Source organism: Cinclus cinclus, chromosome 16, assembly GCF_963662255.1.
Source record: "Cinclus cinclus chromosome 16, bCinCin1.1, whole genome shotgun sequence".
In the NCBI taxonomy this organism is placed as follows: domain Eukaryota; kingdom Metazoa; phylum Chordata; class Aves; order Passeriformes; family Cinclidae; genus Cinclus; species Cinclus cinclus.
The window spans coordinates 78937-105086 of NC_085061.1; the positions used below are offsets into that span (position 1 = coordinate 78937).

Below are 26150 nucleotides of genomic sequence, written 5' to 3' on the forward strand. Positions count from 1 at the left end.
AATTTTATTTAATACTATCTCCTCCCAGTACTGTTAAAATTGTATTTCTCTTTGATAAATTTCTTCAATATGCCAACAATACAGTTTTATTACTGTACGTTTTAAAACATATAGTAATATTTGTTCATCCTCCATTAGGGCAAAAGTGATACAAACTAGGAACAAGGGGAGAGAAGCTAGGGACAGAATTCAGTCTTTAAAAGTATATTTCAGACATCTGAACATGTCAGAACTTCACTTTTAGTTTGCTTTACATCTTCTAAAGCTTGTTTCCTAGGCAGCACTCTTTTGCTTAAAGAGGACTAAACCCAAGTATTTCGCAGTCACACGGGAAAGATACAAGATTACAAAATAAAAGGCATCTCCCCTCTTGTTTGAACACTTACTTTCCACCTGAGAATGGGGGTTGTGAAATCACGAACCATACTCAAAATGTTCAAATAACCCCATATACTATAACTGCATGAAACCTATCAGTTTTGCTTGAAACAGATAGAAATGCTATACTGGTTAAGGTTTAGAAATGTCTTACCTTCCTCTGCTAGGTCCTTGTTAATAACCAGTTTTCCATGTCTGAGATAGTTCAGCACTGGCCCAAAGTAGGTTGGGTCTCTGTCTATTAAATAGGCACCTGTTTCATCCTAGATTAGAAAAATAAACACAAACCAAACAAACAACACAAAACAAAGCAAGAGAACACCAAAATCCAAACCAAACAAACCAAAAACCCCACAATGATTTGAACATCCAAATGGCAACTGCAAGCTAATATTCATCTTGCAGCGAGCAGGTATTCAGATGTAGTCACATCTCTGAAAGCTGGGTTTATTAAAGACAATAAAAGGAATTAAATAATATAACTCTCATGGTGTCAGACTGACCAATCAAAACATCCAATACACAGCTTCTCTTATCTGATCAATCCCCCAACCCCTTATTAATAATTAAAAATATCATTAGCATGAAAGATCTCAGCAGTAAGAACACTGAAAGTTAAGGCTAAAAAATAGCACTTAAAACCAGGAAATTTTGTTTGGGAGCCTGAAGAGTCAGAACAAAGACTACATTCTAGTGAGCTTCAAATACCAGTTTTCCTTTTCATATTTTTCCTTTTTTTTTTTTTAATTGAAGGCAAACAAACGTAGTTCTTTTTAACCTCAACACTTCGCTATAAAAACATTAGCTTTTGTCTTAGCTCAGAAGTACAAATACTCACAGGGTACTAAGAACTGCTGTGTATGAACCAAGGGTTGTACATGCATCTTCTAAAAAAAAAACCATACACTGAAGATACAATTCCTACCTATCTCATGCAGACAAGTAATAGATGAATAGTTCAAACTAATACTCAGTTTACTGAACTGACTACAGCGTTCTGTGAATTGCAAAACAAGAAATTCACCTATAGAGCTGATATTCTTAACAAAGAGATAAAGAAGAAAAATAATAACTCCTATGTTACTAAGACTCTATGTGTGAACCCCTCCCATCAAGACAGTACTGACATACTTAGCACTGGCTGGAAGTCTAAGGAAGATTCACACAAAGATTTAAAAGTGATCCACTGCTCTTTTCTACTATCAAGTGGATTACTAACTGTATTAATCCATTAGTACCTAAGGTTTTGGTGCAATGGATATCCTACAGATACATACCGGAGCGATGTGGCAGCACCCCAAATACTTTTTTACTTATTCTTATTTTTAATATTCTTGTAGTTTACAGGAGATACTAAAAAAAATCATCATTACCAATAATCCTAGCTAAATGTGGATCATAATCCCTCAAAACTGTAGGTACTAGCAATGATTGCTCTTCCATATGAAAGAAATTCTACTGACTCAATCCTCTGCATTTAAACATTAATGCTTATATGAAAAGGTTCGATTGCTGAACTGTGATGCCTGAAAGATTACTCTACTTAACAGTACACAGAGTTCCTAAAATTTTTCATGGGAAAAAAACATGGTGGATGTATTTTCAGGTACATAGATTTATTTTCTGAATTACTATACTTGTGTAACCAGGATTGGTAGAATGTAGAAAGACCACAGCCTGAATTACAAAACCATAAACACTTTCTATAATTACAATTAAATGCTTTACATACCTAGACAGTGTAATTTGTGAAGAAGTGAAGAAGTGTATAATTTTGTATAAAATTAACTGTTTGAGACAATGTTAACATATTAAAACTGTCAGTTAATATGTTAGCGCTGTGAGTTAACCTACACTCAAACCACACAATGCTTGATGAAGTCTAATCACAATTTCTTCTGATCTAAGATCATGGTCTCACAAAAGCAAGACTATGCATGCAAAAAACCAGATGAAGTAGTATTGTTTTAGTATTTAATCTATAAGTGTATTTACATTACCCAAACACTTCAAGAATATACACTCTACAGATACAACCCAGAGAAATTAAAATAGCTGACAACTGTATGGATTATAAGCTGAAAAGTATTATTTAGTAAAAGAAAAGAAACCAATAAGGTTGGAAAGGAAGATCCAAAACAAATACAAAGAAACACTGTTTCAAAGAAAAAAACCTGTACTTGGTCATCATCTGAACTGCATTAAGGAACATAGAGCTTACAAAATTGGAAGTTTTCCCAGCTAAGAAAAACAAATCTACATAAATAATCTTCTTCATTAAGATGACTGCAATTTTTTTTTATGCTGCAGTGTTTTTTTTACATCATCTTCTGAAGCAATACCAATCAGCAGCTCTACACCACTAGAGAGATAGAGAGGTGGGTCACAGAAGCAAATTGATTATAAGCTCTAAATGAAATCTTAAGTAACAATGGCTACTTCACTCCTTGCCCAAAAGGCTTGAACTTCTTTTTGAAGGCCTATATGATTTTTTTTTTCCTGAGTTGATTTCTATATACTAAACAAGCTTCCAACAAAAACACAAAGGGAAGAAGCTATGTCAGATCTTCTGTTTCAACTTCCACTTTATGAGGTCATACATGAAAAAAAAAACATCTCAGTAGTAGTGTCACATTTTACACTGTGAAGCCTTTCAGACAACAAGGTGTCTTTAAAAATAATAAAAAAGAAGGCACACAGAAGTCCTATAATTTTTGCTGCAACAGAAGTTTGTTTTTTTACATTAGTAAATATCAACAGTTGAAGAACTCTAAATTCTAACAGCATGCAACCCAAATTCTGTCAACAGGTTTCACATGAGCATCTAAATTCCATGCAAAAGTTGCTTATCCAGAATACAGACATAGAAAATATGCATTAATTAACACTGAGAGGAGGATGTGTGTCTTGAAGACAGACCTGACAGCTCAGCTTCCTAAGCACCTTCCTATAGAAAATGCCATATCACTCCTCCTTTGAAGTGAGCTGCCTGAATATCCTTCAATGTATGCTAAGCACTTAATCATGAAATCACTAAGAAAAGCTGATTACACTAGATCTTTAAGAATATTTATGTAAACATAAATCCAAGCTGACACAGAAGTGTAGTCATCTGCTCTACCTAGAACTATAAAAATACAGGTTGTAAGTCGTTCAGAATATTATCAGGACTGTTTTCATCCACATGTATATGAAAACACACTTCATTATCACATGTAATTAGCATTTTGACACTTTTAATATAAATAATTTTATTGTAAGATAAAATAATAAATTGCAAATGTAATCCAATGTGATCTGGACAATTTAAACCGATAGTTAGTTTGCATGTACATAACTAGCTTTAGGTTTGCTAGCATATGTATTAGTAGACTTCGATGTCCCAGCTATGCAATTTCCTCTGCTAACTAGTAAATTGTTTTTCTACAAGCTTTGAGCAAATTTGAATGTTCACTGACACTAGTGTAGGTATTTTGAAGCCAGTTCCCAAACTTCAGGTGAATACCACAAATGTCAGTCAAACCTATATTCTAATAAGGTTTCAAAGTTCTCTCCCTTTTAGATGTATTTTATACAAACAGGTATTAATGTTTACCAGAACAGCAGCAGAAATTCAAGTTATACTTGAATTATACTGTCTATTCAGTATAATCACATCACCCCACACTCAGAGGTGTTTCCTGCAAATGTTGGCATTCTTCATAAGAAGACTCAAAACAAATGCAAGTTGTCTTTGTGTATCCAACCCTAAACTGCTAGTTAATCACATGACTGTTTGTATCTTTACCCAGTTCGACTTTTGCATTACATTCTTCTCTCAGCTTTTTATTCATTGTCTGTAAGTTCTAGGCCTTTTTCATGCATGTTTATGAGGACACCATTTAGAAGACAGCATTGCCCAGGTACAGTGAAGACTGCATTTGCTTATTACTGCTATCCCACACTAATGTTTAGTTCAAGTTACAAACACCATGGAATTTTAGAGGAAACCCAGTAACTTGCTCTTAAATTTTCAATCACCTGGTTCAGTGTGACTGTAGCTCACAGTTACATTCCTTTGAAAAATACTGACCAAAGCAATGAAATTATCATGGATTCCAGCTGCAAATGTTTTCACTTCCATCTTTATAGAGACTGAGGCTCACAGGAATCATAACAACCACTTACCCTGATCTTAGTTTAAAACACACAAAGAACTCAAGTTAATTACAGTGAAATTTACCCTTTAGAAACTAGGTACATACTTCTGGACTGAGAAGTCACTCCTTAAACTTCTTGCCAAAAAAAGGTTATTTCTTTAAAACTTTTCACCAAATCATATTTAACCTTGTGACTAGTCACTGCCCTGCTGTGATCTTGAATTGTGGATGCTATAATACAGTACAGGATTCCAGTAGGAAGCAAAAGGTGGACCAAATACATACACCTCCTTAATTGCATTTAATAATATCCCCAAGAATGGCATTAAAACACTAGCTGAAATGTCATAAATTTACTTCCAATTAATTATCTTCATTGGGATCAATACTGGATCTGGATGCACTAAAGTCCTACCACCAAGCCCTTGGCTCAAGGCTGTATGCTCTAACATGAATATTTTTTTAAATTACATCATTTATATATTCTGAGCTCTGACAAAGGCAGCAATATGCAGAGGAAGACAATAATATTTGGTACTAAATCTGTAATTATGAATAATTGTCTCCCCTATCATCTGCACTTTTTAAATACTGAACTAGTGAATTTTTCACAAACTGTGAAAAACTGGCCTAAAAACTATTTAGCGTGTCTGCAGACTAGCAGTATTTATCAGAAGTATATCAGTAACACAACCCACCTGACAAGTCAGAAATCTCATGGACAAATGAAGCATATCTGTTACTTCTTAGAATAATCACTACAATTTAGATATTTCCTAATGCTGACAGGCAAGGTTGTGCTACCAGGAAGACTTTGATTTTTCTAAAACAGTCAGTGTTTGTGTGCTTCCTTCTTTGACTAATTCTATGTCAACGTTAGAAACGCATTAAAAATCAAGCATGAATACTACTGCCAAAACCTTATTAAGGAAGTTTGACAATCTCCTTCTTAGGGAAAAATTAAAAGAATGCTAGAACAGTTTGCAAAAGAAAAACTGGTATATAGCTAAAATAGTAAGATGCTGCAACAGGGAAACATATGTAAATTATTAACAGTAATGCAGTAAAAACATTAAATTAAACGATGAAAAGGGGAGCAAGGCTGTTTGTCTATTTTTATGTATTCATCTCTTAAACAAGATTTAAATACTATGGAAAACAAATCCTATTCTGAACAGTAAATATGACCACTACTGCTCATTTGTTTGCTAAAATGATTCTCAAACAGTTCTAAATACAAAGCTGTGAGCGACACTGGGAAACACACTTAATTCAGAGAGTCAATATCACTTTCTTACTCCATCCAACACTAGTTTGGCCACAGGGTGTGCCAAAGGTTAATCTTTCTTCCATTACAATCGGAAGCATACCTGACAGCAAGAGACAGATTGTCCTATTCAACATTAGTACCTGAAGGCAGTTTAAAGGCCAATATGCTACCTTTCTTGGAGCTTCTCACTTCTTTACAGTAGCAAGCATTAAGGAAATCATAGAATCACAGAATATCCTGAGTTAGAAGGGACCCACAAAGATCAAGTCCAGCTCCTGGCCCTGCACAGCACAGCCTCAACAATCCCACCATGTGCCTGAGCTCCTTCAAGCTCATGGCTTGGGGCCATGACTATACCCTGGGGAGCCTGTTCCAGTGTTCAATCAACCTCTGTGGAAAGAACCTGCTCCTGATATCCAACAAAAATCTCCCCTGACACTGCTCCATACTGGTCCCTTGGATTCTGTCACTGGTCACACAGAACAGAGATCAATACTGCCCCTCAGAAGGAAGATCCAGTGATAAGCCTTCCCTTGGCCTCCTCCAGCTGAAGAAGCCAAGTGACCTCAGCTATTTCTCATACAGCTTCCCCTTCAGAAACGTTGTGTTCCTCCTTCAGATGCTCTCTAAGAGCCTTAGATCCTTCTGGTATTGTGGCACCCTAAAACTGGCTACAGGACTCAAAGTGAGGCCACACCCCAAAACAGAGCAGAAGGGGACAATCCCCTCCTTTGCCCAGCTGGTAATGCTGGGCCTGATGAACCTCAGAACACAGTTGATTCTCCCATCTGCCAGAGCATACGGCAGTTCTTTTAATCTTATCTTTTAATTAATAAACCTTAGTAGAATGCTTTCCTACTCTCTCCCAAACAAAGACAGTTGACCTATCAGTAAGCCGCCTACATTTTAAACTTTAGTTTTATAGGTTAGTTTAAGCTCTCCATAAAAACCTCAACCAAAACCAAAGACAACAACAAAACACTTTCCACACCACCACACTTCAACTTCATTTTCTTCTAACTCAGGAACATTACGTTCTGTTCCCTATCTTAAGCGCTCAAATATCCTTTCCAGAAGTTATGCCTAAAAAAATGATGAAATCTACTAACCTCACTGTAAAAAATATTACAAAATTTATATACAATAACTCCTTATTTTCAACCTGTTGGTTATAGGGCTATAAGCTGTTCCTTTCTTTTCCCTAACTGTACTGGAAAACATGTTTTGTCCGTGATGCTCCAAAATCTCTTTCAGAGCCAGCACTATATTCTTTCTATCCATTACTACATACCACACCGCAAATAAAATCTTAACTTTTACTAACAGTGAGTCAGAGTGAATATAATATTCACCCACTACTTGCAGAATATGCAAAATTTTTCTCCAAGAACTGCTGAAAAGACAGAATGCTACGCCTGAGAGGTTATTATCAAAAGTACTTTGCTCTGATTCTTGTAACTGAGCAAGCGAAAAATGACAGTGCAGAAATAACACATTGTCAGTGCATCCCACTAAAACTAGACCCCGTCAGACAACATTAAAAAATTACACAAATGTACAAACGATACTGTGCTCTCTGCTTTATTTATGAGCACTTTTGTTATTCACGAACCCAACTGCTTCGCACGACATCACTCATTAAGCAGCATTCTTCAAGAAGACTCCCTCCGCGGCAGCAGAGTAGTTCCTGCCGCCCCTCCCGGCGACGCCGGACCTCGCGCTCCCTTTACGGGCACGGCCGCGGCACAGCGGGACCGGGCACGGCCGCGGCGCACCCTCAGCGCGGCAGGCGGGGGGAGCGGGCCCGAAGCGGGGAGCGGGCGCGGCAGGGCCCGCGCTCACCTTGTCCGAGTCCAGGTCGGGGTCGGCCTGGCAGAGGCGGAAGAGGAAGGACTTAGGATCCCTGCAGAGCGTCTGTCGAGTGGTCAGGAAGCAAGTGCCCCCCACGTTCAGCCGGACCCACTTGCCGGGCCCCGCGCCGGACAGCGGCGCCGAGCTACACCGACGGCAAGGCCCGCCCGTGCCGAGGCCGCCAGCCGGGGGCACGGGGAACGCGCAGTGGTTCTCCGCCGCCATCCTCCCCACTGCCGGAAGGGGCCGCTTCGGCTACCGGGCCCCCGGCGCACCGCCCACCGGAAGCGGAGGTTGGAACAGCGCCCTGCCCCTTCTCGCCCGGCGCCCGAGCGGCTCGGGCCTGGACGCTGGCAGCGGCGCCCACGGCTGCGGCAGGGCCGCGGGCCCTTCTCGTGTGCGCCACGCCCCACGGCGGAAGGAAGAAGCGGAGGCCGCGCAAACCCTACATGCCTTTATTACAGACTACCAAGCACAAGTGAAATCCGTCATCCAGTCACTAACTACACATCTACAGCACAGAGATCTGTCGAGAACAGTCATTAAATTATGAGAGATGATTAAATCATCGACCAATAGAAAATTTATATAATAAAGCCAGAAAAAAGGTGTAAAATATAGTTTACAATAATTATTCACATTCAAGGCTGTACATCAATACATACAACACCATGGCCCCGAACATGAATTCGATCCAAATAATTCATATATTAGAATTTAAATAACACAGACTGAAATAGAGGCCAACAAGAGCCAGCAAATAACCTTAGAAGAATCAAAATACAAAAGTGTGTATCTTATATCATTGCAGTATTTGCTTCTGTTTTCATGAGTTCTTGGAAGAGGGGAGATTGTTTTATGGTTTGTTGAGGGGGATCAGGGGTTTTGTTTGCTTGGGATGGGTTTTTTTCTCTTTTCTGTACATCACAGTTACAGCTACAAACCAGGCAGAGCATAGCATGTGTAACTGACTGCCAACAACCTGGAAACAGCATACAACTATCAAAGCTGATTATGATTCCTGATTCCTATTTTTTGTCGTTTGTCAGATACAGTAATTTTCAGTTCTGCTACCATTTTGAATATTCACCACATCAAATCAGTTAGTACATGGCCAGAGGAAGCTTTGTCAAATGGCAATCATCTACACACACGGCCCAGCTGACAGATACATTTCTCTCTTGACCAGGGACAGGACTTGAGAAAATGGCATGAAGCTGTGTCACAGGTGATTAAGGTTAGGTGTCAGGAAAAGGTTTTTCACCCAGAGGGTGGCTGAACAGGTAAGAGGCTCCCCAGGAAGCAGTCACACTAACAAGCCTGCCTGAGTTCAGAAGGTGTCTGGCACATTGCTAGGGAGTCCTGTGCAGGGCCAGGAGTTGGACTCAATGACCTTGATGGGTCCTTTCCAACTCAGTATATTCTCTTTATTCTAAAACCAGGCTATTGGGTGCTTAAGAACCTCTCCAACTATTGGTTGCATAACAGTAATTTCTTCTATAAAAGAGGAAACATTCTGAAATAATCAATCATAAATGAAAAGATGACATTTTTGGGTCACAGAACTACTTGTCTATAAGCTCACTTGATCAACTGATGGACAATCGGCATTATGAGGCTCTGCAGAAGCATTTCCATTTGATTAATAAAATATTTCTGTGAAATATTACAGGCATTCAACAAAATTTCAGATACAAGTATCACACCTATTTGTGCAATTTACTAGTAGAATGATCAGAATCCATCCAGAGGCCTCATCTTTAGGCAAATATAAACAAAATATACACAAGTTCTCTCCTCAGCAAAGTGTTGAAATCAAATGTTTCATCCACAGGCCAAATGAAGTAATTGTCTTGACTTTACTAAATATTTCAAAAGAAAATGTACATGTGGGAAATTCTCATAATTTTTCAAAGTTCCCAGCACAAAATGTAATTGTATCAAGCACATTAAATTAAGCATCTTGAACTATGAAAGCTGATTAGAATCATCACAGCTTTGTTTCAATCCACAATTCTTTTCAGACTTTTATATATAGCAGATACTTCACAATTAAATCTATGTCAGAAGAAGTAGAGCACAGTACTGAGAGTTTGATCTTTTCAGCACCTAAGTGCCTAGCAAATGGAATCAAAACAGGCAGTATCAGTTTGCTAACAATGCCTCAACACCACATCTGAAGTAACTCCTTAATACAAAACCTTTACAAAACTGGACTTCAAGGAAAATGGTAACAAACTAATTTCTCGGTTTATTAAAGTAGTCTTATACTTCTTGTGATTCAGCAGTACTACTTCATCCTTTCTTAAGATCCAAACCATAGAAGAAGATGGAATTAACACCTTTATGAAGTTCAAATACCAACCAAAGCAAAATTACAACATTATTGACCAGGTTCTTCATAAATGATTGGCAATTATTCAAATTGCAAGAGATGGAAACAATCAACAGATTGGGTTTTCAGCAGGTCTCTAGTAAGCAGGAATCTTAAGAAGAGTCTTCAAGTACCTAAATTTTTTTCCTGCTTTAAAAACCTTGGACTAAAAGCAGAAAAATCACCTGGCCTATGTGCAGCTCTGAAGAACCTCCCTTGCACATTCCATTCCATGAACTCCCATGACCCACAGGAGCATTTAAAATGGGTATCAGCCCTTTATAGTATGCAGCACCTGCCAACACACATTTAAGTGGACAAACTGGTAAAACATGCTTGAATCCACGATTGCTTTGTGATGCCTTACTCCATATTCTTGTCATCTTTCAAACCCAGAGATTCTACATATAGTCCAAGAAATAGAAATACCTCTCCCAGTAAAGTTCCAGTTCCTTCCCAAAAAAGCAGTAGCTAAGTAAGACTGGATTAGGAATACTGAAATTCTAAGTGGAGTGATGCCTGTAAGAGATGCTCACAGCTTTCCAATCACAGCATTGTCAGTTAAAAAAAAAGGATTTATAGAATGCAGACATCAGCCTTGCAGATACCTTCTTGACAGTTTACTGCTACAAAGATCTGACTGGCTGAAATCTTTTGGTGGGCAGGAAGAAAGCCTACTGAGAGAAGATTTTCAAGGTGTGAAAACACATAATTACTTTGCTATGGTAAAATGACTAAAAATCTAAATATTACAGAAAACATGTTAATGCACACCTAGATTTCTACCTCGTTAACAAGCCAGTGGAGGTCATTTTGCCAGACTTTTTATGTGAGGCCAAGTTTTGTCACACTAAACAGCAGTGGCACTGTGAATCTCCATCGCTGTCAAACTCTCCTGTATAAAGCTGGGAATACATCTATGTACATCTCTATACCATAGATTAAATCAAAAAGTGGTAGGGTTGCCTCCAGTGGACACAACACATATCTGGAATTTGACAGCTGGAGAACAAATAGATAGCACTGCAACAGATTTAAAATACACATCATGTTGGTTAGAATGGTACGTACAGCTTACTACAGACACAGATCAAAGGTGCACTGTGCTATTCAAATTTGAGTGAGAATGAGTGTAGTTTGTATGTGATAAAATTTCTCATGATGCAAAGGGAACACTTTTCTGTCTTCCTCAGCCATTTAAAGGATCCCTTCTCTCCTTTAACACCAGACACAGTAAGCCAGGGATTTCCTTCTCTCAGTTTTCTGTATGTGGTGGGATGGATACAGAAGACTACAGGAATGCAGTTGCTCCAAAAGAAAAGGCAATTGCACCATCTCTTTTAAAGACTGGAAAAGCTGAACTGCCATCAACTTCAACCATATAACACAGTTTTTAAAAGACCAACAATAAATCTCTTTCACCATGTACAAGAAAATATTCAACAGTCATGTATTTTCTGAAAAATCTGGTAAGCTATTGTTTCTAAAATATTGCTTTTAGAAAAGCAATATTTGTGACTTTTTCAGCATTGTAGAGAAACCTTTCTTTGGTGGAAGGAAAAGCACATCATAGTATGACAACTCAAAATGCAAAGTTAATGGTATGTGTAGCAAGTGACTAAATAGGTGTGATGTTTGTACTGCTTTTAAAACAAGGAAGGAATGTCTTTGTCCAGACCTAGGTCATTCCCCTCTGCAAGGTTTATGAACACAGGCATGTTGAAAATACCACAGGGGAAGGGTTTTTTTTCCACACAGGAAGTTGTGTCTTTGTAGCACGACAAGAAATGTTTGACCACAAAATAAACAGTCATAATTTGAAGAGCATAAAGGAGATCGATATGAAAAATATTCTCATTATATAGATATGCTGCTTTAAGTACCATGTATTTTCCCCTTTGTATCAATATTTGCCTTTGATTTTCTCACCAGATTACTTTATTATCTATATTTCAATGTCTTACATTTTTTCCAGAGTTCCTGAATGTTTGGCCAAGGACCAAAAATAGAACTGACATCTCATTACACAATGAGACAAAAAAAAAAGTCAAGTAATCAATTGTACAAAGTTTTCACACTTCCTTCTCTACCCAAGTAAATAGGTTGGCCCCACTAAAAAGCACAACACATGCACACCCTGGAAAGAAAGCTTCTAGCCCTCATCTGCTGAAAAGGTGAAAAACTATTTACTATTTCAATAGTAGCCTTTTCTCCCCCATACTAACTAGCTTCTCTTAGTTAGCATTAGTTAAAAGCATGCTGGTGAGTTTATTGTCCCTTGATTAAACACACATATGACTTAAATTTAAATTTAAACTTAATGTTTAAAATGCTTCAGAAGCCAACATTTCAATTTTAGAAATCTGAGTGTGATGTTCAGCATTTTACTTTCTCAGAAGCTTTATCATTGGAGCCTGTCTGCCAGACAAATACACCTGATTCATTCACAATTACTAAAGTACCACACAAATCCTGCAACCAGAACTATGTTAGGAATCACACAAGGGTGCAACTGACCTGGCTACAAATGCCATATAGCAGTAAGCTGGGGGACTGTGAGCAAAAGAAAACCAAGAGGTGGTACTTAGGAGAAGCATATAAAAGCTCCCTGATGAAACAGTTTAATGATAATCTGAGAGTCACAGAAAACTCCAGCTGCATAAAATGCAAGGCTGGTACATGATTCGGCATGTGTGCGTGTGGATTGGTTTTAACTCATTTTAAGTGAAGCTGGTAATGCAAGGTCTATCCACTAGTCTGCAGCAGAAATGGAACTGAAGTGCACAAAAGCAAGATCTTCACTGCAATGATATGCGTGTGGAAGCCTCAACAGAAGCACAAAGAGCAAGCAAAGCAACCCTGAATTCCATTAGGTTTTTGCTTTTCTTCCTTTTTTTCCTTCTTAAAAAAAAAACAAAAAAACAAACAAACAAAAAAAAAAACAAAAAAACCCACCAAAAAAACCCAAAAAACCACACAAACAATCCCCCCAAAAACCCCAAACAAACAAAAGAAGAAAACCAAAAAAAAAAAAAAAAAAAAAAAAAAAAAAAAAAAAAAAAACCAAAACAAAAAAAAAAAAAAACACCAAACCCCCCCTCCCCCCCAAGAACATTTCAGACAGATGCTTCCCCTTGAGATGGTAATAGGTGGGTTGTAAAGATTCCTCTGATCGGCTGCACACGGAGTTCTAGCAGCAAGTAGGGAAACTGGGAAATTTTGGATGAGCTTTACTATTTTGCAGCATTCTGGTGGTATCTGTGCCGCCAAACTTCATGTATCTTTTTGCACCATTTATGAGCATTCCCACTTGGGTCCATCAGGTAATATGTCCTGTTTGGCTATAAGTGAACAACATTTTAATGATTACTCCAAACATAGTTTAACCAAAAATCAACAGTCGTTCTGCACCTACCAATAAAATAATTATTCAGAATTAGTTCGTTAACTTTCTGAAAGTTAAATTCAATTACAGCTGTATAACATTATATATTACTGATTAACCATACATCTGGCACCTGAATATTTTTAAGCAGTCAATTGACAATTTATTATACATTTCTCATGATTCTCTACATACAAAGAGGCTAAATTTTACAAGTCCTTAAGAACGTCCTTCAAAGCCCAAAATCCACTTATGGTTTATTTAAACACTAATAATAAAATACAGTTGCATTTCTTGTGATAAATGTGCATGTCAGAGTGAGTTCTTGTGTAATTTTTGTTTTATCATTTGATTTTGTCTGGGGGTGTGGACTTCGTGCCTCTTTTTTGTTGACTTAGTTCAGGCTTTTGTTTAGTTTTGTTTTAAATTAGGACTATGAAATTTTGTATGTAAGCAATTATACTTTCTCCAGAAAAATCTTTTTGATAACTTACAGAAATTGCCCAAGGACCTTAAAGCAATTTACAAAGAGATTTCAGAGAAAAACTCACCGTGTGAACAAAAAATGTCTTAAAATTCTTGGCTTCTGGACGCAACTCTAAAGACCATGGAATTTCTCCTTTTAGAACTTTGTTGACAGGATCCACATAATACAGGTGGGGTCCTTCTGTAAGCAGCAACTGGCGCCGACGTGCAAACAATCCCTAGCAAGAAAAGTAGAGGCAGCAATGCAAAAACAAAAAACAAAAACAAAAAACAACCAATGAGGGAATTAAAAATGAAAATTTACACATCTCTGAACAGAACAACAGAGGCAGGATAAAACCAGCTCAGTGCTAGGATGGTGTATTTGCATTTGGGAAGGTCTTTAATTTTACTTTACTTATTTGACCTCACTCGTTTTTAGGGTGTTGCAGTGCATTTCTACTACATGGCAAAACACAAGTACTATTTTAGGTATTTTAGGAAAGTATCTTCAAATTCTAGCAAAACATAAAACATCTAGTGGTACAGAGTGAAGCAGAATCTATTTCTCAAAGAAATTAATAGTCATGATTTTGCAAAAAAGAGACTACGAAGAAGCAGATAGTAACTTGGACAAAAGAGAACCTTCCTTCCTGTAAAGCTGATGCAGACTATCCTTGCTTATCTGTAAACTGCTGAAGTTAACACTTAAAGCTATTCTACCGCCACCTCTGCCTCTTTCAGGATAAAGGCACAAAGTCTGATCCAAGAAGAAGAAGGAGTTGAGAACATGGGCTTGCATTTAATTTTTTTGTACTTTTGGTTCTAACCACATTCAGACATGCATCAGGAGTGTTTATTAGATTATAACAGACTGGGAGGAGGAGGAGGAGCAAACACTCATTTGCTACAATCTCAAAATGAAAGTATCAATAGCAGATTTACTTCAGCTTTTCCAATAAATCAAGAGCACATCACTAAATAAAGAAAAAAACCTAACATTCTACTCACAAGAAAACACTAAATTTTAAAAAATAACTTGTTTATAGGTGACAAATTGTTTAAACAAGGAAGTTTTAAAATAGGCTGCTTATTTAACTGAAACTGTGCAAAAATTTGAGCAAAAAGCTCAATCTTGTTACAGGAAATTAAGAAAAGCCCTTACCTTTCTTTTGTCCACTGGCCCCATTTTTAGGATTAAGTTATTCTCTACAAACTGATGCCTTAGAAAAAGAAAAACAACTATTACTCCAAAAGTAATTCTTTCACAGAAACAGCTATAATGATCGAGCAGTTTTTCATGTCACTCCCTAGCATGTCCTTTTCCATGAGAGTCCTGAACAACTTTAGAGTACATGAGTTTTGGACTCTTCCTTAGCCCAGGCCATAGAGTTTTATCTAAAATTTGATGGGGGGGAGGGGGGGGTAAAAAAGCCAGCTAACCAAAAACAAAACTAACCAAAAAAACCAAAACAAAACAAAAAAACTCCAACAAAACAAAAAATCAACAAAACTAAACAAAACATCAACAAAAAATACACAAGAAATCCCCAAACAAACCAACCAAAAAACCCCTAACAACCCCCTCCCCCCCACCAAGGAACAACAACAACAACAATTCACACATGAGAGACTTCTCTAAAGAGTGAAAAGAAGCGCAGTTACATAGTCTGGAGGTATTTTGGTTAGATATCCACAAAGTATTATCATGCAAAAAATTCCAAAAACTTATGGCATCTGTAAAAAAGAGGAACCTTTTCTAGTTCTAGGACTGTAGAGCGAAGACTCCACAGGACAGGATAGCTTCATTCTGCCTATCTTATAAACACATCCCACATCATCTTCTAGACCTTGTAAATTTTGGAAATATAATATTAGGGTTTTGCTGCTATTGCTTAAAAAATAGAGGCCAAGAAAAATATAGTTGTTAATTGTTTACTTGAAAGTACTCATACTGACAAATATTAATTTAAATCAAAATCACTTGTTTTTCAGGGCTTTTTATTGCTGTGCAAGTTATTTAGCTACATTCAAAGATCCTACCAAGGATTTCCACCAGCTTGTTTTGCCAGAAGTAACCTCTTTTCATCTTCAGAAAATTGTAAATCCAGCTCAAAGGAATTGTTGTCAAGATCATGAATATACTGTTCAATATTTCCTCCTGATGTCTGTGGTGTACTTGTCTCTGCAGCAGACAGTGAATGGGAAGAGGCAGAACTAGAAACTTGCATGCAACCGAACTGACTCAGGAGATTGTCATACTAAAGGAGGAAACAAAAGTGAAGTAATTAAATGTCTTATTAAAAAGCTTATTTTGCACTAGACTGTGGCATTTCATTTAAGCATGCTTTAAATTATTTGGCTTTTGGGCTAAACCCCAGCCTATTCCCTTTTCATCAGCAGGCATTTATGCAAAGAAGTATGACTGATCAAAAGCAAGCCAGCCTTGTTTTTTCAAAATACTCACTTTTATCAGAAAACAAATGTTGATTTAAGTAAAAATTTAATCAGCAATCTTTTTTAGAGTCTTAATAATTAAAATCGTCATTAAAATGTAACTAATTAGTTTCAGTAAAAAAATTATATTACTATTATTTATTTATATTAATATTCAATAGTTATGCTACAATAGAAGTTTCAGGCAGCATCAGAGCTGAATATAGCAGTAAACAAACATACATTTCCGTAACAGTCTTCATCATCCTCTGACATAGCAGGTAAATATGCTGTAAGTTTAGGGGGTGTCTGAAGATGTAGGTTCTCCCACACAATGGATTCAAAGAAAGGGTGAGCCTTAAGAGGTCCATATCCTCCCATTTCTTCACAACCTAATCGGTTGGCAGCATCTAGAACCTAAGCAAATTAAAATTAAGATGCATAAAATAATGACAAAAGGCAAGCATTATTTGCATTTGCAAGGCACCATGTGAAAATGTGAAACCAGACTGTCCCCCTGCACTAAGCATACATATCTATAATATAAAGAGGTTCTTTATAATAAAAGATGTTATTTGTCAGTATGTCTTGTCAACAAGATTTTCTACTAGATCAGCTCACAGATCTAAGGACAGGAGCACTTCTTGAGGTCCACACAATTTTTTGGCTTTGCTTCTTTGTAAAGACGGAAACAAACATACAGAGAAGGCCTCATGAAGCACACCTCAATAATTTTAGTCCAACATCACATTCTAGGGATGCAAGAAGCTATGGAAACTGTAGTTGGTCTCAAACACCCTAAAATTACACAGTTCTCAGGATACAACCAGGTTAATACAACCTGGACTTCACCATTCAGGAGACACTGTCTTGGCCATAGAACTGTCTTGGACACTGGAATGTACGGTTCAGCCTTTTAGTATTTATCATCATCCACAAGGTTAAGTGTTTCCTCCTCATCCCCTGATGATATGATAGACTATTGAACTTAAAAAAGCTTATAACACCTAAAATGTTCTCTGCATATTCACTTGCATGCCATGACTATAATCTCACTGATGGAACAGGACAACTTTCTCTTCCTACTTGTCAAACCTTCACAGGCACAGAAATTCTTAGGCTGACACTATTGAGACATGTTAAGTGCAAGGTAACTGCATGCTAAAATGCAAGGCAACAAGATTTATATTGTAATGAATATATCTGCCTGTGATGTACAGAATGCTGTCTTCAACTAAATGATCCCTTATACAGCTCAAAAACAATCTAAGAACTATGTAAGCCTAAGTATTTCAATCTTAATTTCTGTTTGTAATGCAAAGTATCTAGAATTGTTTGCTTCCATGTCATAGAAAGACATTCTTTGTCCATACTTTAGAATTTTTAAAAAACAATTAAGTGCTGTTTAGTAACAGATGTTGATTTTCAAGACAGTCCCCTACACAGTCAATAATGCTCACAGATGTTCATATTATAAGATTTGCAAGAGTTCACAGAAACTTCCAGAAAAGAGAACTGCATAGGCTGAATGTTTCCAATGTCATCAAACCATTTAATGACAAATCAATTTCAGTGGTACCTTTTGGTTCAAGAAGTTAGGCATTGAGGTACTTGGTCAGTTATAAAATTGACCAAGAGAAGTGTACTACATTCAAGAAGAAAAGCACAAATATTTACCAATAGCTTCTCCACAAGGTCTTTTGCCTTGGGAAAAAATTTTTCTGGGAAGTCATACTCCAATTTTATTATCTTCTGGAATATAAGATATTCATTCCTGCAGAAGAGAAAAATATTAACTCGTGTTATTAGCTCTTATGGTTCTTTTACCTTAACCCAGATAAATTTTAAACAAGAAATCTATAACTTAAGTTACATTCCCATAAATCTTCCTAGGGTGAAGGGGTACTATGATCCTGTAAGCATCAGATACTTGAACAACAAGAAAAGCTCAAGGGACTCAGAGAGCATTGAGGATATGCCTTAAAAACTTCTTCACCTATAGTTATGTAGTTACCCATCATGGCACAAATTAAGTGTGAAATTCTCGGATAGCTTAAGGAATCTCTCAGCAGCTCTAGTTATAGCTGTCTAAGCAACTTCATGGCATCAAAAAGGACAAATAAGAGCAGGCATGACATTAATACAAGCTCTGCATCAAGAAAATACTGCAAAACTGGGAGTAAGGTAAAAATCCATGCAAATAATTAGCTCAAATCTCTTACCCAGCTCTAAATGGAGGTAATCCAGCTACAAGTTGATATATTATGCATCCCAGAGCCCAGAGGTCAGAGCTTCAAAACAAAGAGGAAAAACCACAGCATATTTTTGCAAAAGAAATCTTTAAAATGCAATTTAAAAAGAAAAATTCTTAACTTTCTGCTACTTAAAACACAGCATGAACCCAGTGGAAAAATCTGCTTTGTATAATTTTCACACTATTTTCACTTCAGCCCTTGACAGAAGAGTAGGCAAACAACACAACTTTAAAGACTGTAGAGTAACAGTCCCACAAAAACTGGAAGACAGCTGAATTCTCAGTCAAAATAATGGGTATGTATTGACTCTGAAATAATACTGATTATCCACATGACGTTTCAAAGATTCATCTAACTTAATTCAACATATACCCCTCCAGAGTTAAAATACTTTTCTCTAAATATTTGATTAAAAAAAAGATAATATATGACAATACAGTTTTTTTACCTTTTTCACTTAATGCTTTTCTTAAGACACAAACAAAAAGACAGGCTATAATGGAATGTGTGAGAAAGCTATGTTTTAGGGCAATGAGTATTGGCCTGAAAGAACACTTATTTTGTCTCAAGGTAAGCTATCTATAGATTTGATTAAAGCTCCAAAATCCTCATGGAAGACTAAAATATGAACAAACACTTAAAACTACTCAAATTAAAGAGTTTTCTGTACAAGTGAAGCATTATGCAATTTCTAAAAGGAGAGGATATTCTGATTAAGTCCTTCCACTAGCCCATACAGGCAAAAGCTCTTCACTAAAATATGAGAAAAGTCTGATGGTGTCTCTATCACTTCAAGAAATGCTAGCACAAATTACTACACCTATACATATAAATGATCCTTTTTAACTGTGATTTGTCATTGACTATCTTACTCTTCCATCACTGCAATAAAAATAGATATACACATTCAGTAGGTTACCATCAGCAAGCAATTTTAATGGGTTAAGCAATTTCTTAGGGGCATCACTCATATCAGGCAGAGAGAAAAGCTTTAAAATGTTGCAAATCTGAAGTGCAGTTTAGGAAAGGTAACTGCAAATTGATCTAAATACAAGTGAAAGAAAGCTGCAGCCTTCTCCTTAACTGAACAGCATGTGACATTCTGTTGTTACTACAGTAGGAAATACCACATTTGAGCAATCTTATATAAAACAGAATTAGAATAATTATATTACTTGGATATCAGAAAAAGTTCTTCTGATTTAGGGGTGAGAAATCCAACTTCACTTTGCATACCCCCTTCTCCAACAGCACCTAATCCTGTTAGTAGAACTCAAAAAAGTAGATGAACTGAGGAAACCAGCCCTCAGACAAGAAGCAATACCCGATAAGAAAAAAAAATTCAAACTCTCTTAAAATACTCAAGCATCTTGTTTGTTTAAAATACTAAGCTTGCTTGCTTGATTTATCCCATCCTCCCCATCTGACAGTTTCCTGACACAATCAGTAAAGTTCTGGAATATAGAGTCCTCACCTTTTACAAGCAGATTTCTCTGTCAGCAGTTCTGGAGAGACATACTGTGCTGTCCCCACAAATGAGTTTGCCCGCGCTGTTAAGGAAATAGAAAGAAATAAGCAAACACATACTTATGCATAAGCCAAAATACCCCTTCCCCATCCAGTTGGGCTGGGGAACCCATATTTATTTGGTTCAAGAAGCTAGGCATTTAGCTACGTACTTAAAGTCTACCAACACGTGTTTGCTGCAGTCAAGGAAAAAAAGTCAATTGAATTCAGTTCAGCCTAGTGGTTTTTTTTAGGCACCGTTTGCAGCACCTCTTTACAGGCTATTAGTAACATCTGTAGACACATTAATTCTACAACCTTCACGTTTGTGCAATTCTGACAGCCACTGGAGTTAAACTTGTAAGCAGAGTTAAAACTTACTGTATCATGTGAGACATGGTACCTATTTGTTTGTATTCTTATCTTGCAAATGAAAACTAAGTAATCTGAAGTAGTTCAACTTCACAGTATATTTGGTAATCTAGTTGGTATCCACTATACCAAACATTACCTCCTCTGACATAATCTAAGTAGTGATAGTCAAAAATGTTTTGAGATCTATTAGTAATTTAGGTGAGGTAATGATATTTGAAGGTTACAATCTGGTAAATACAGCATATGTACATTTTCAAAGGATCGCTTGCTATAATTATTGGTGTCACATAATGAATAACGGCAAACCTTGTCTGCTATCTGCAGATAATACTTTTGCTGTTCCAAAGTCTGTTATTTGAATGTGCATATCTTCATTTAATAGGATGTTCTCTGGCTTAAGGTCCCTGGAAAAGACAGATTTTTATACTCAAACAGCATGCAAATTAAAAGTTGAAAAACTGTCCATTGACTGAAGTATATAATGCTATAATAAATGATGTGGTCATTCTATAAACATTGTTACAACAACTTCTCTACCTTGTAGCTGTCAACCTGCAGACCAACAGATTTTGGTAAGTTCATTAATTAACTTTTTTAAAAAAACATCAAGTAAATAATCATCTCAAAATATGCCAAAACAGACAATCAAAAACCCAAATGAATTCCAACAAAAACCCCACCTCACAAAAACACACACAAAACCCCAAGCCCTTTGCTCCAAAGCCTTAATTTAAATAACATCTGACAGATTGACATGGCATTAAGATTTTCTATGTATGTTTCCTCAGTGCAAAACTCCAGTTCATCAAATGCTGGCAAATCCAGCCACAGCTAAATGTCCTGACCAGCTAAGAACCTTAGATCACCTCCATGCATGATCTGCATTTCAAATGCATGCCTACCATTTGCATAGACGCCACCTCTCATTCTGAATAAAACCAGACTTCACAGTATCACAAACACAAGAGATAGCAGTACAGAGTTAGATGTCAAGAGGTGCATTAGAAACAACTTAAGAGCATTTATTTACACTGATATGATATGCCTTTGGATCAACTTTCCTTAGTTGATCCAAAAAAGCCCTACATACTTCCCTCCTAAACAGAATCTTCGAATGCTCATAAAGAAATCTAGGACCATGGAAGTTGTTTTGTTGGACTGGTAAGAAAAAAACCAGTAAAAACTGAAAATTGTCCCTGTCAATCACTGTGCAACATTATTTTCTTCAGATTAAAGCACCCTACTATGGAGAAGTATGAGCAGTACATTTTAAAGTCTGGAAACAAGTACAGGGAGCAACAGCCCATAAAAATTCTGTTGATTTTCCTGTGCCTGTCCTAAGAGAGAATTAGAAAGTACATGAATGGAACGGACCCTTTTCACAATTAGTATGGCTTTTTAAAATACGTATGAATGTATATACATTGTAGTGTATACACACTTTATAAATATACTGTTTATATAATATATTGTATACCTATGTTAATACTGAATTATGGATCTATAGCTATTTATCTAGATACATAGAGAGTTATCTGTAATAAATTTGCCAGGGTAGCCTGACATCTTAAAGTGGTTTTATCTCCTGTCCTATTTCTTCAAGCAGCAAAAAATCACTAGAGTTTTCAGGCATTGCTAGAGCTGTGTCCTCAAACTTCTCACTAAGTTCTCTAATTGCACAATTTCACTTTTCTTTTGAGCTCCTTGTAGGGTCCTTCATATAAAAACAAGTATAAAGCAGCTCTTCTCTAATGTAAGATTTCCAATATAGGCTTAGTAACACTGACAATCATGCTACATTCATTTTAGAAGCATTCTCTCAGCTGAAACACATGAACTGTAAAATCAAAGTGAAACTGGGAGATCTTGAACTTCCTCCCTGCCCCTATAGAAAATCTTATGCTTTCAGTACTCTCCACATCCATCCCCCTCAGATTCTAATTCAAATTATTCCACAAAAACTTGTATTTAAAAGGGGAAACAGCATTATTTCTTTCAGTTTTTGTAAAAGCAATCAGAATTATAATCAGTCAGCTTTTTGCCAACTAGCATCTAGTGTCCCATGACAATTCCTTGGTAGCCTAAACCAAATAGATTTCTTACCCAAAAAGAAGTTCTGCAGCTGAGATGTCTTGCACTTAAAGCTTTATTTAATAAACATGAATGCCAAAACATGATTATCCAAACAATATATTACATCAAGAACTTCGAAAGTACTACTCAAACGTTGTTAATTTCACCACTTACCTAATTACTGGGCAGCTTTGTGGAAATTGTTCACCCCGTGTAAACTGATACAGATTAATTTTACTTGATTACATAGTACACATTAAGCCACACACAAAAAGAATTCTAGTTACTTTTGCTACATAACAGCACAGGAAAAAGGTAGCTAAGCAAAAAGTCAGTTTCTGGTTTTCAGGCCAATCCACAAAGCTTGAAAGACAAGCTTTTTGTAATGTCAATTCAAGGCCAGAAGGTTTTCTTACATTTTCCTGCTCAAACAGTTGGTGTAACAGCAACTGGCTCTCCTCCTCAAGTTTGCTATATTTAACTACTGATGTTACCTGTGCTAGGGCTGATCAAATGCAATTCGTGCTCTGTAGCTTTCCACAAAATCCACCTTTGCAAAGAACACTTCTAGAAAAAAAACCCCTCTCACAAGATCAACTGCATGTCTGTCTCAAGTTTGTATTACCTGTGAATTATTCCTTTGCCATGCAAATACTCCAGAGCTGATACAATTTCAGCAGTATAAAACCTTGTACAGGTCTCATCAAATGAGCCAATTTTGCGTATATATTTTAGCAGCTCTCCATTTTTGGCATAGCTAAGTCCAAAATCTGAATGTAACTTAGTTAAGGTTTATCTCTGAGCCACTCTAAAACAAAAATCTCCATATCTTATTCCAAAGAGAAGAATACTACTAAAAATATATGAACAACAGGGAAGAAGTTGGTTAATTTCAAACTCTACAAGTAGCAACCCCAAATAATTTCTTAAATATATTAACAACCTAGGACATGGGTCCAAATTTCTTAGCATAGCAAAAACCACAAAGGGTTAAGTTTTTCCAGAGAGTGACCTGAATAATTAACTTAAATTACATACATAATTGCCCTTAAAGAGAGTTATTTACAGTAATAACTGACAGAAGTTAAAAATTGTCCCATCACCTGGAAAGTACCATAGTAAGTGTTTACACTACAAAAGAGACCCTGTGAGCTCATATTGTATGATATATAAGGCTTGCCAGCATTATTAGCAGCCTCTGGGAAAACCAGAAAACTACTTATTGACCTCAGAAATAGATGGATCTATACCTTCATGCTTGGCACAGCCAATTCCAAGCAGGAGGTTCAAGAGGAAGTTTACATAACATTTTCTTCACAAAGTTAAAAAATAAAAAAAACAAATAAAAAAGCCAACTGCCAGGCAGTGAGCTTCCAGGATAAAACTGCACTTTGCAATTACTGCTAGAGAGATCTGGGGAAACAGTAGCCCAAACAGAGGATTCAGATTATTCTATAAGTACCTTCACCTTCACATTAAAAAAAAAAAATTAATAATAGCTCTAGTTGTAGAAATGAAACTAGTAAGAAATATAGCTGGCTACCCCTATTTTAAATGCAGAAATTACTGTGTTTTACTATAGATAGATATATACACACACATACATACATCAGGAATAGAACACTTCTAAAACACTTCTCATACCCCCCGATTTAGAATTCTTAAATTATTTTAAACTTGGATTGTTACAAGTTACCCTTCAACATTTACATGGACAATTTGTTTAATTGCTCCCCCTTGTCCCACAAGACACTTACTCTTCTCTTTGAGAAGACCCACTCATTCAATCTGATTAATTTCTGCTAAAAGCATGACTACAAAAATTGCATCACATACATTAGGATATTTTAAATACCTCGAGTTATTTCTGTTAGACTTCTGCTAACTTTCTAGACTAACTTCTGCTAGACTTTCTGCTAACTTCTGCTAGACTATTTTTCAAGGAACCAAAACAGGGCATTGTTACTCTTAAGAAAGTGTTATGGCAATTTTTAATATGCAAAGGATACAAAGCTTTTCATCATCCTGAAAGGTGAAGTAGAGTTTCACAAAAAAAGGATGATCCAGACGGGACATTACATCTCTCTCTCGTGTCACATATGGTACCTTGTTTTCTTTTATGATATGACGTTTTTCTAGAATTTTAACTTAATGAAAAAAGAGCAAGTAAAAATGCAAGTAGTACAAGTAAATGAAGCCCATCTTGTTCTGGAGTTTTTTGATTACATATAATTAACATGAATCCACTAATTCTGTTCCTTCAGCAGGTGTTTTGTAACTGGACTTCATTGATACTCTATTTTCAAAAAGTTCATGTAAAAGGAGTCAATACTTACTGGCATATTCTCTAGAACTTGCCAATTCTCGAGCCAAGACAACCTGTTGCCAAGAGGAAAGAAAGCATATTGTAACTGGCCACTAAACACATACCCTAATATTGATCTTCCTGTAGGTGTTTGGAACACAGCAAAATATTTAAGCATGTGTTCATATTATGCTGGCTTCAGCAAAACTTCTGCAGAAACTCAGCTCAGCAGACCAATGTTTGTTTTGCCAAAAGACTTACACATATAAGAGTGTAAATACCAGATTATTTTTTTCCAGAAGAATTCTGAAGATTGTAACATAAGTTAAAGTAAACAGCCAAATTTTCTTAAAGGGGGGAACAAAAAGCAACAAGTACGCTGAGGAACAGTCAAAAATAATTGCCTCAGTACTTCCCTTAATGCAGATGTGAAGACTGAAAGAAAATTTATCTGAGCAAAAATAAGAAGTGAGACAGAACTTTCAACTATTTACAATTTGTTAAAGATTTAATGAAAAAGAACAGAAGCTTTCCAATTAGTAGAAGCAAGGAATGAAATTTCAGGCAAGCATGTTTACATTTTTAAAGACAAAGGCTTTTGGAGGAACACAAGGCTCATTTTCAAGAAATAACTCACAAAAGACAATTTTAGAGACAATCTGAAATGTCTTCTTGCATGATTGCAAGCAATAACCTTATAACAAGAGAGGAGTACAGTTCTCTGTTCTTCTCTTTGTAGGTTTATCTCCATTTCAACACCTTGCTAAAATCTCAACTTCATACTGTTTTTTAAAAAATCACAACACCAGGCTTGCTCCTAATCCCTTGAAAAATCAGAGTTACTCCAAAATATTATTACACACCTGATGCTAAATGTTAGGTATTTAGGAAACCTAAATAAGACTTTTTTTTCAGATGTAAGAAGTGCATGCAGTTGCACTCTTTAGTACTAGAAAATTGACCTCAGTTCAGTAGCAATAGGCACCCTTAATTTTCTTTAAAATTTTATCATCTGAAAACCCATCTAAGTTTACAGCACTTGATCAATGAAAATTTCTATTAGAAATATTAGAAACAACCAGTCTGTTAACATCTGTGTCTCTGCATAAGGAATTTTTGAGATCCTTCTGTGTACACACATAAGACTAGATAAAATGTACAGTTGAATGAGAATGTTATTAACTTTTCTAATTTTTATACTAGGTTTCATCAACCATATCTACAATGAAAGCTTCTGAATTAATTAAATTAAAAGGCAGTCATTAAATAAAACTCCACATACACAGAGACCATTCTCAGATGGCAGAAAGGATCAGCTGACACAGATGAAAACATATC

The 26150-nt window shown here is 36.5% G+C and overlaps 2 protein-coding genes across 9 annotated transcripts in view; both read right to left on the minus strand.

Moving 5' to 3' along the window:
* LOC134050627 (BTB/POZ domain-containing protein KCTD5) overlaps window positions 1-7863 on the minus strand; it is a 31616-nt gene extending 23753 nt beyond the window's left edge. For all 5 annotated transcript variants that reach the window (XM_062503805.1, XM_062503806.1, XM_062503804.1 and 2 more), the window contains exons 1-2: window positions 7630-7863; window positions 533-641 (exon numbers count right to left, since the gene is read on the minus strand). In XM_062503805.1, the coding sequence (XP_062359789.1) occupies window positions 533-641; window positions 7630-7863 (343 nt within the window). The remainder of the gene's footprint in view (window positions 1-532; window positions 642-7629) is intronic.
* Window positions 7864-8078: 215 nt separating this feature from the next.
* The window catches only part of PDPK1 (3-phosphoinositide dependent protein kinase 1), a 31635-nt gene continuing 13563 nt past the window's right edge, over window positions 8079-26150 (minus strand). For 3 of the 4 annotated variants that reach the window (XM_062503329.1, XM_062503327.1, XM_062503326.1), the window contains exons 3-14: window positions 24844-24886; window positions 24517-24654; window positions 23133-23277; window positions 20741-20838; window positions 20028-20103; window positions 18521-18589; window positions 17976-18072; window positions 16542-16715; window positions 15906-16123; window positions 15028-15085; window positions 13949-14101; window positions 8079-13353 (exon numbers count right to left, since the gene is read on the minus strand). In XM_062503329.1, coding sequence (XP_062359313.1) covers window positions 13246-13353; window positions 13949-14101; window positions 15028-15085; window positions 15906-16123; window positions 16542-16715; window positions 17976-18072; window positions 18521-18589; window positions 20028-20103; window positions 20741-20838; window positions 23133-23277; window positions 24517-24654; window positions 24844-24886 — 1377 coding nt within the window. In that variant the 3' untranslated portion in view covers window positions 8079-13245. Of the gene's footprint in view, window positions 13354-13948; window positions 14102-14814; window positions 15086-15905; window positions 16124-16541; window positions 16716-17975; window positions 18073-18520; window positions 18590-20027; window positions 20104-20740; window positions 20839-23132; window positions 23278-24516; window positions 24655-24843; window positions 24887-26150 lie in introns of those variants that run through there. The other variant, XM_062503328.1, reaches the window with a different exon arrangement.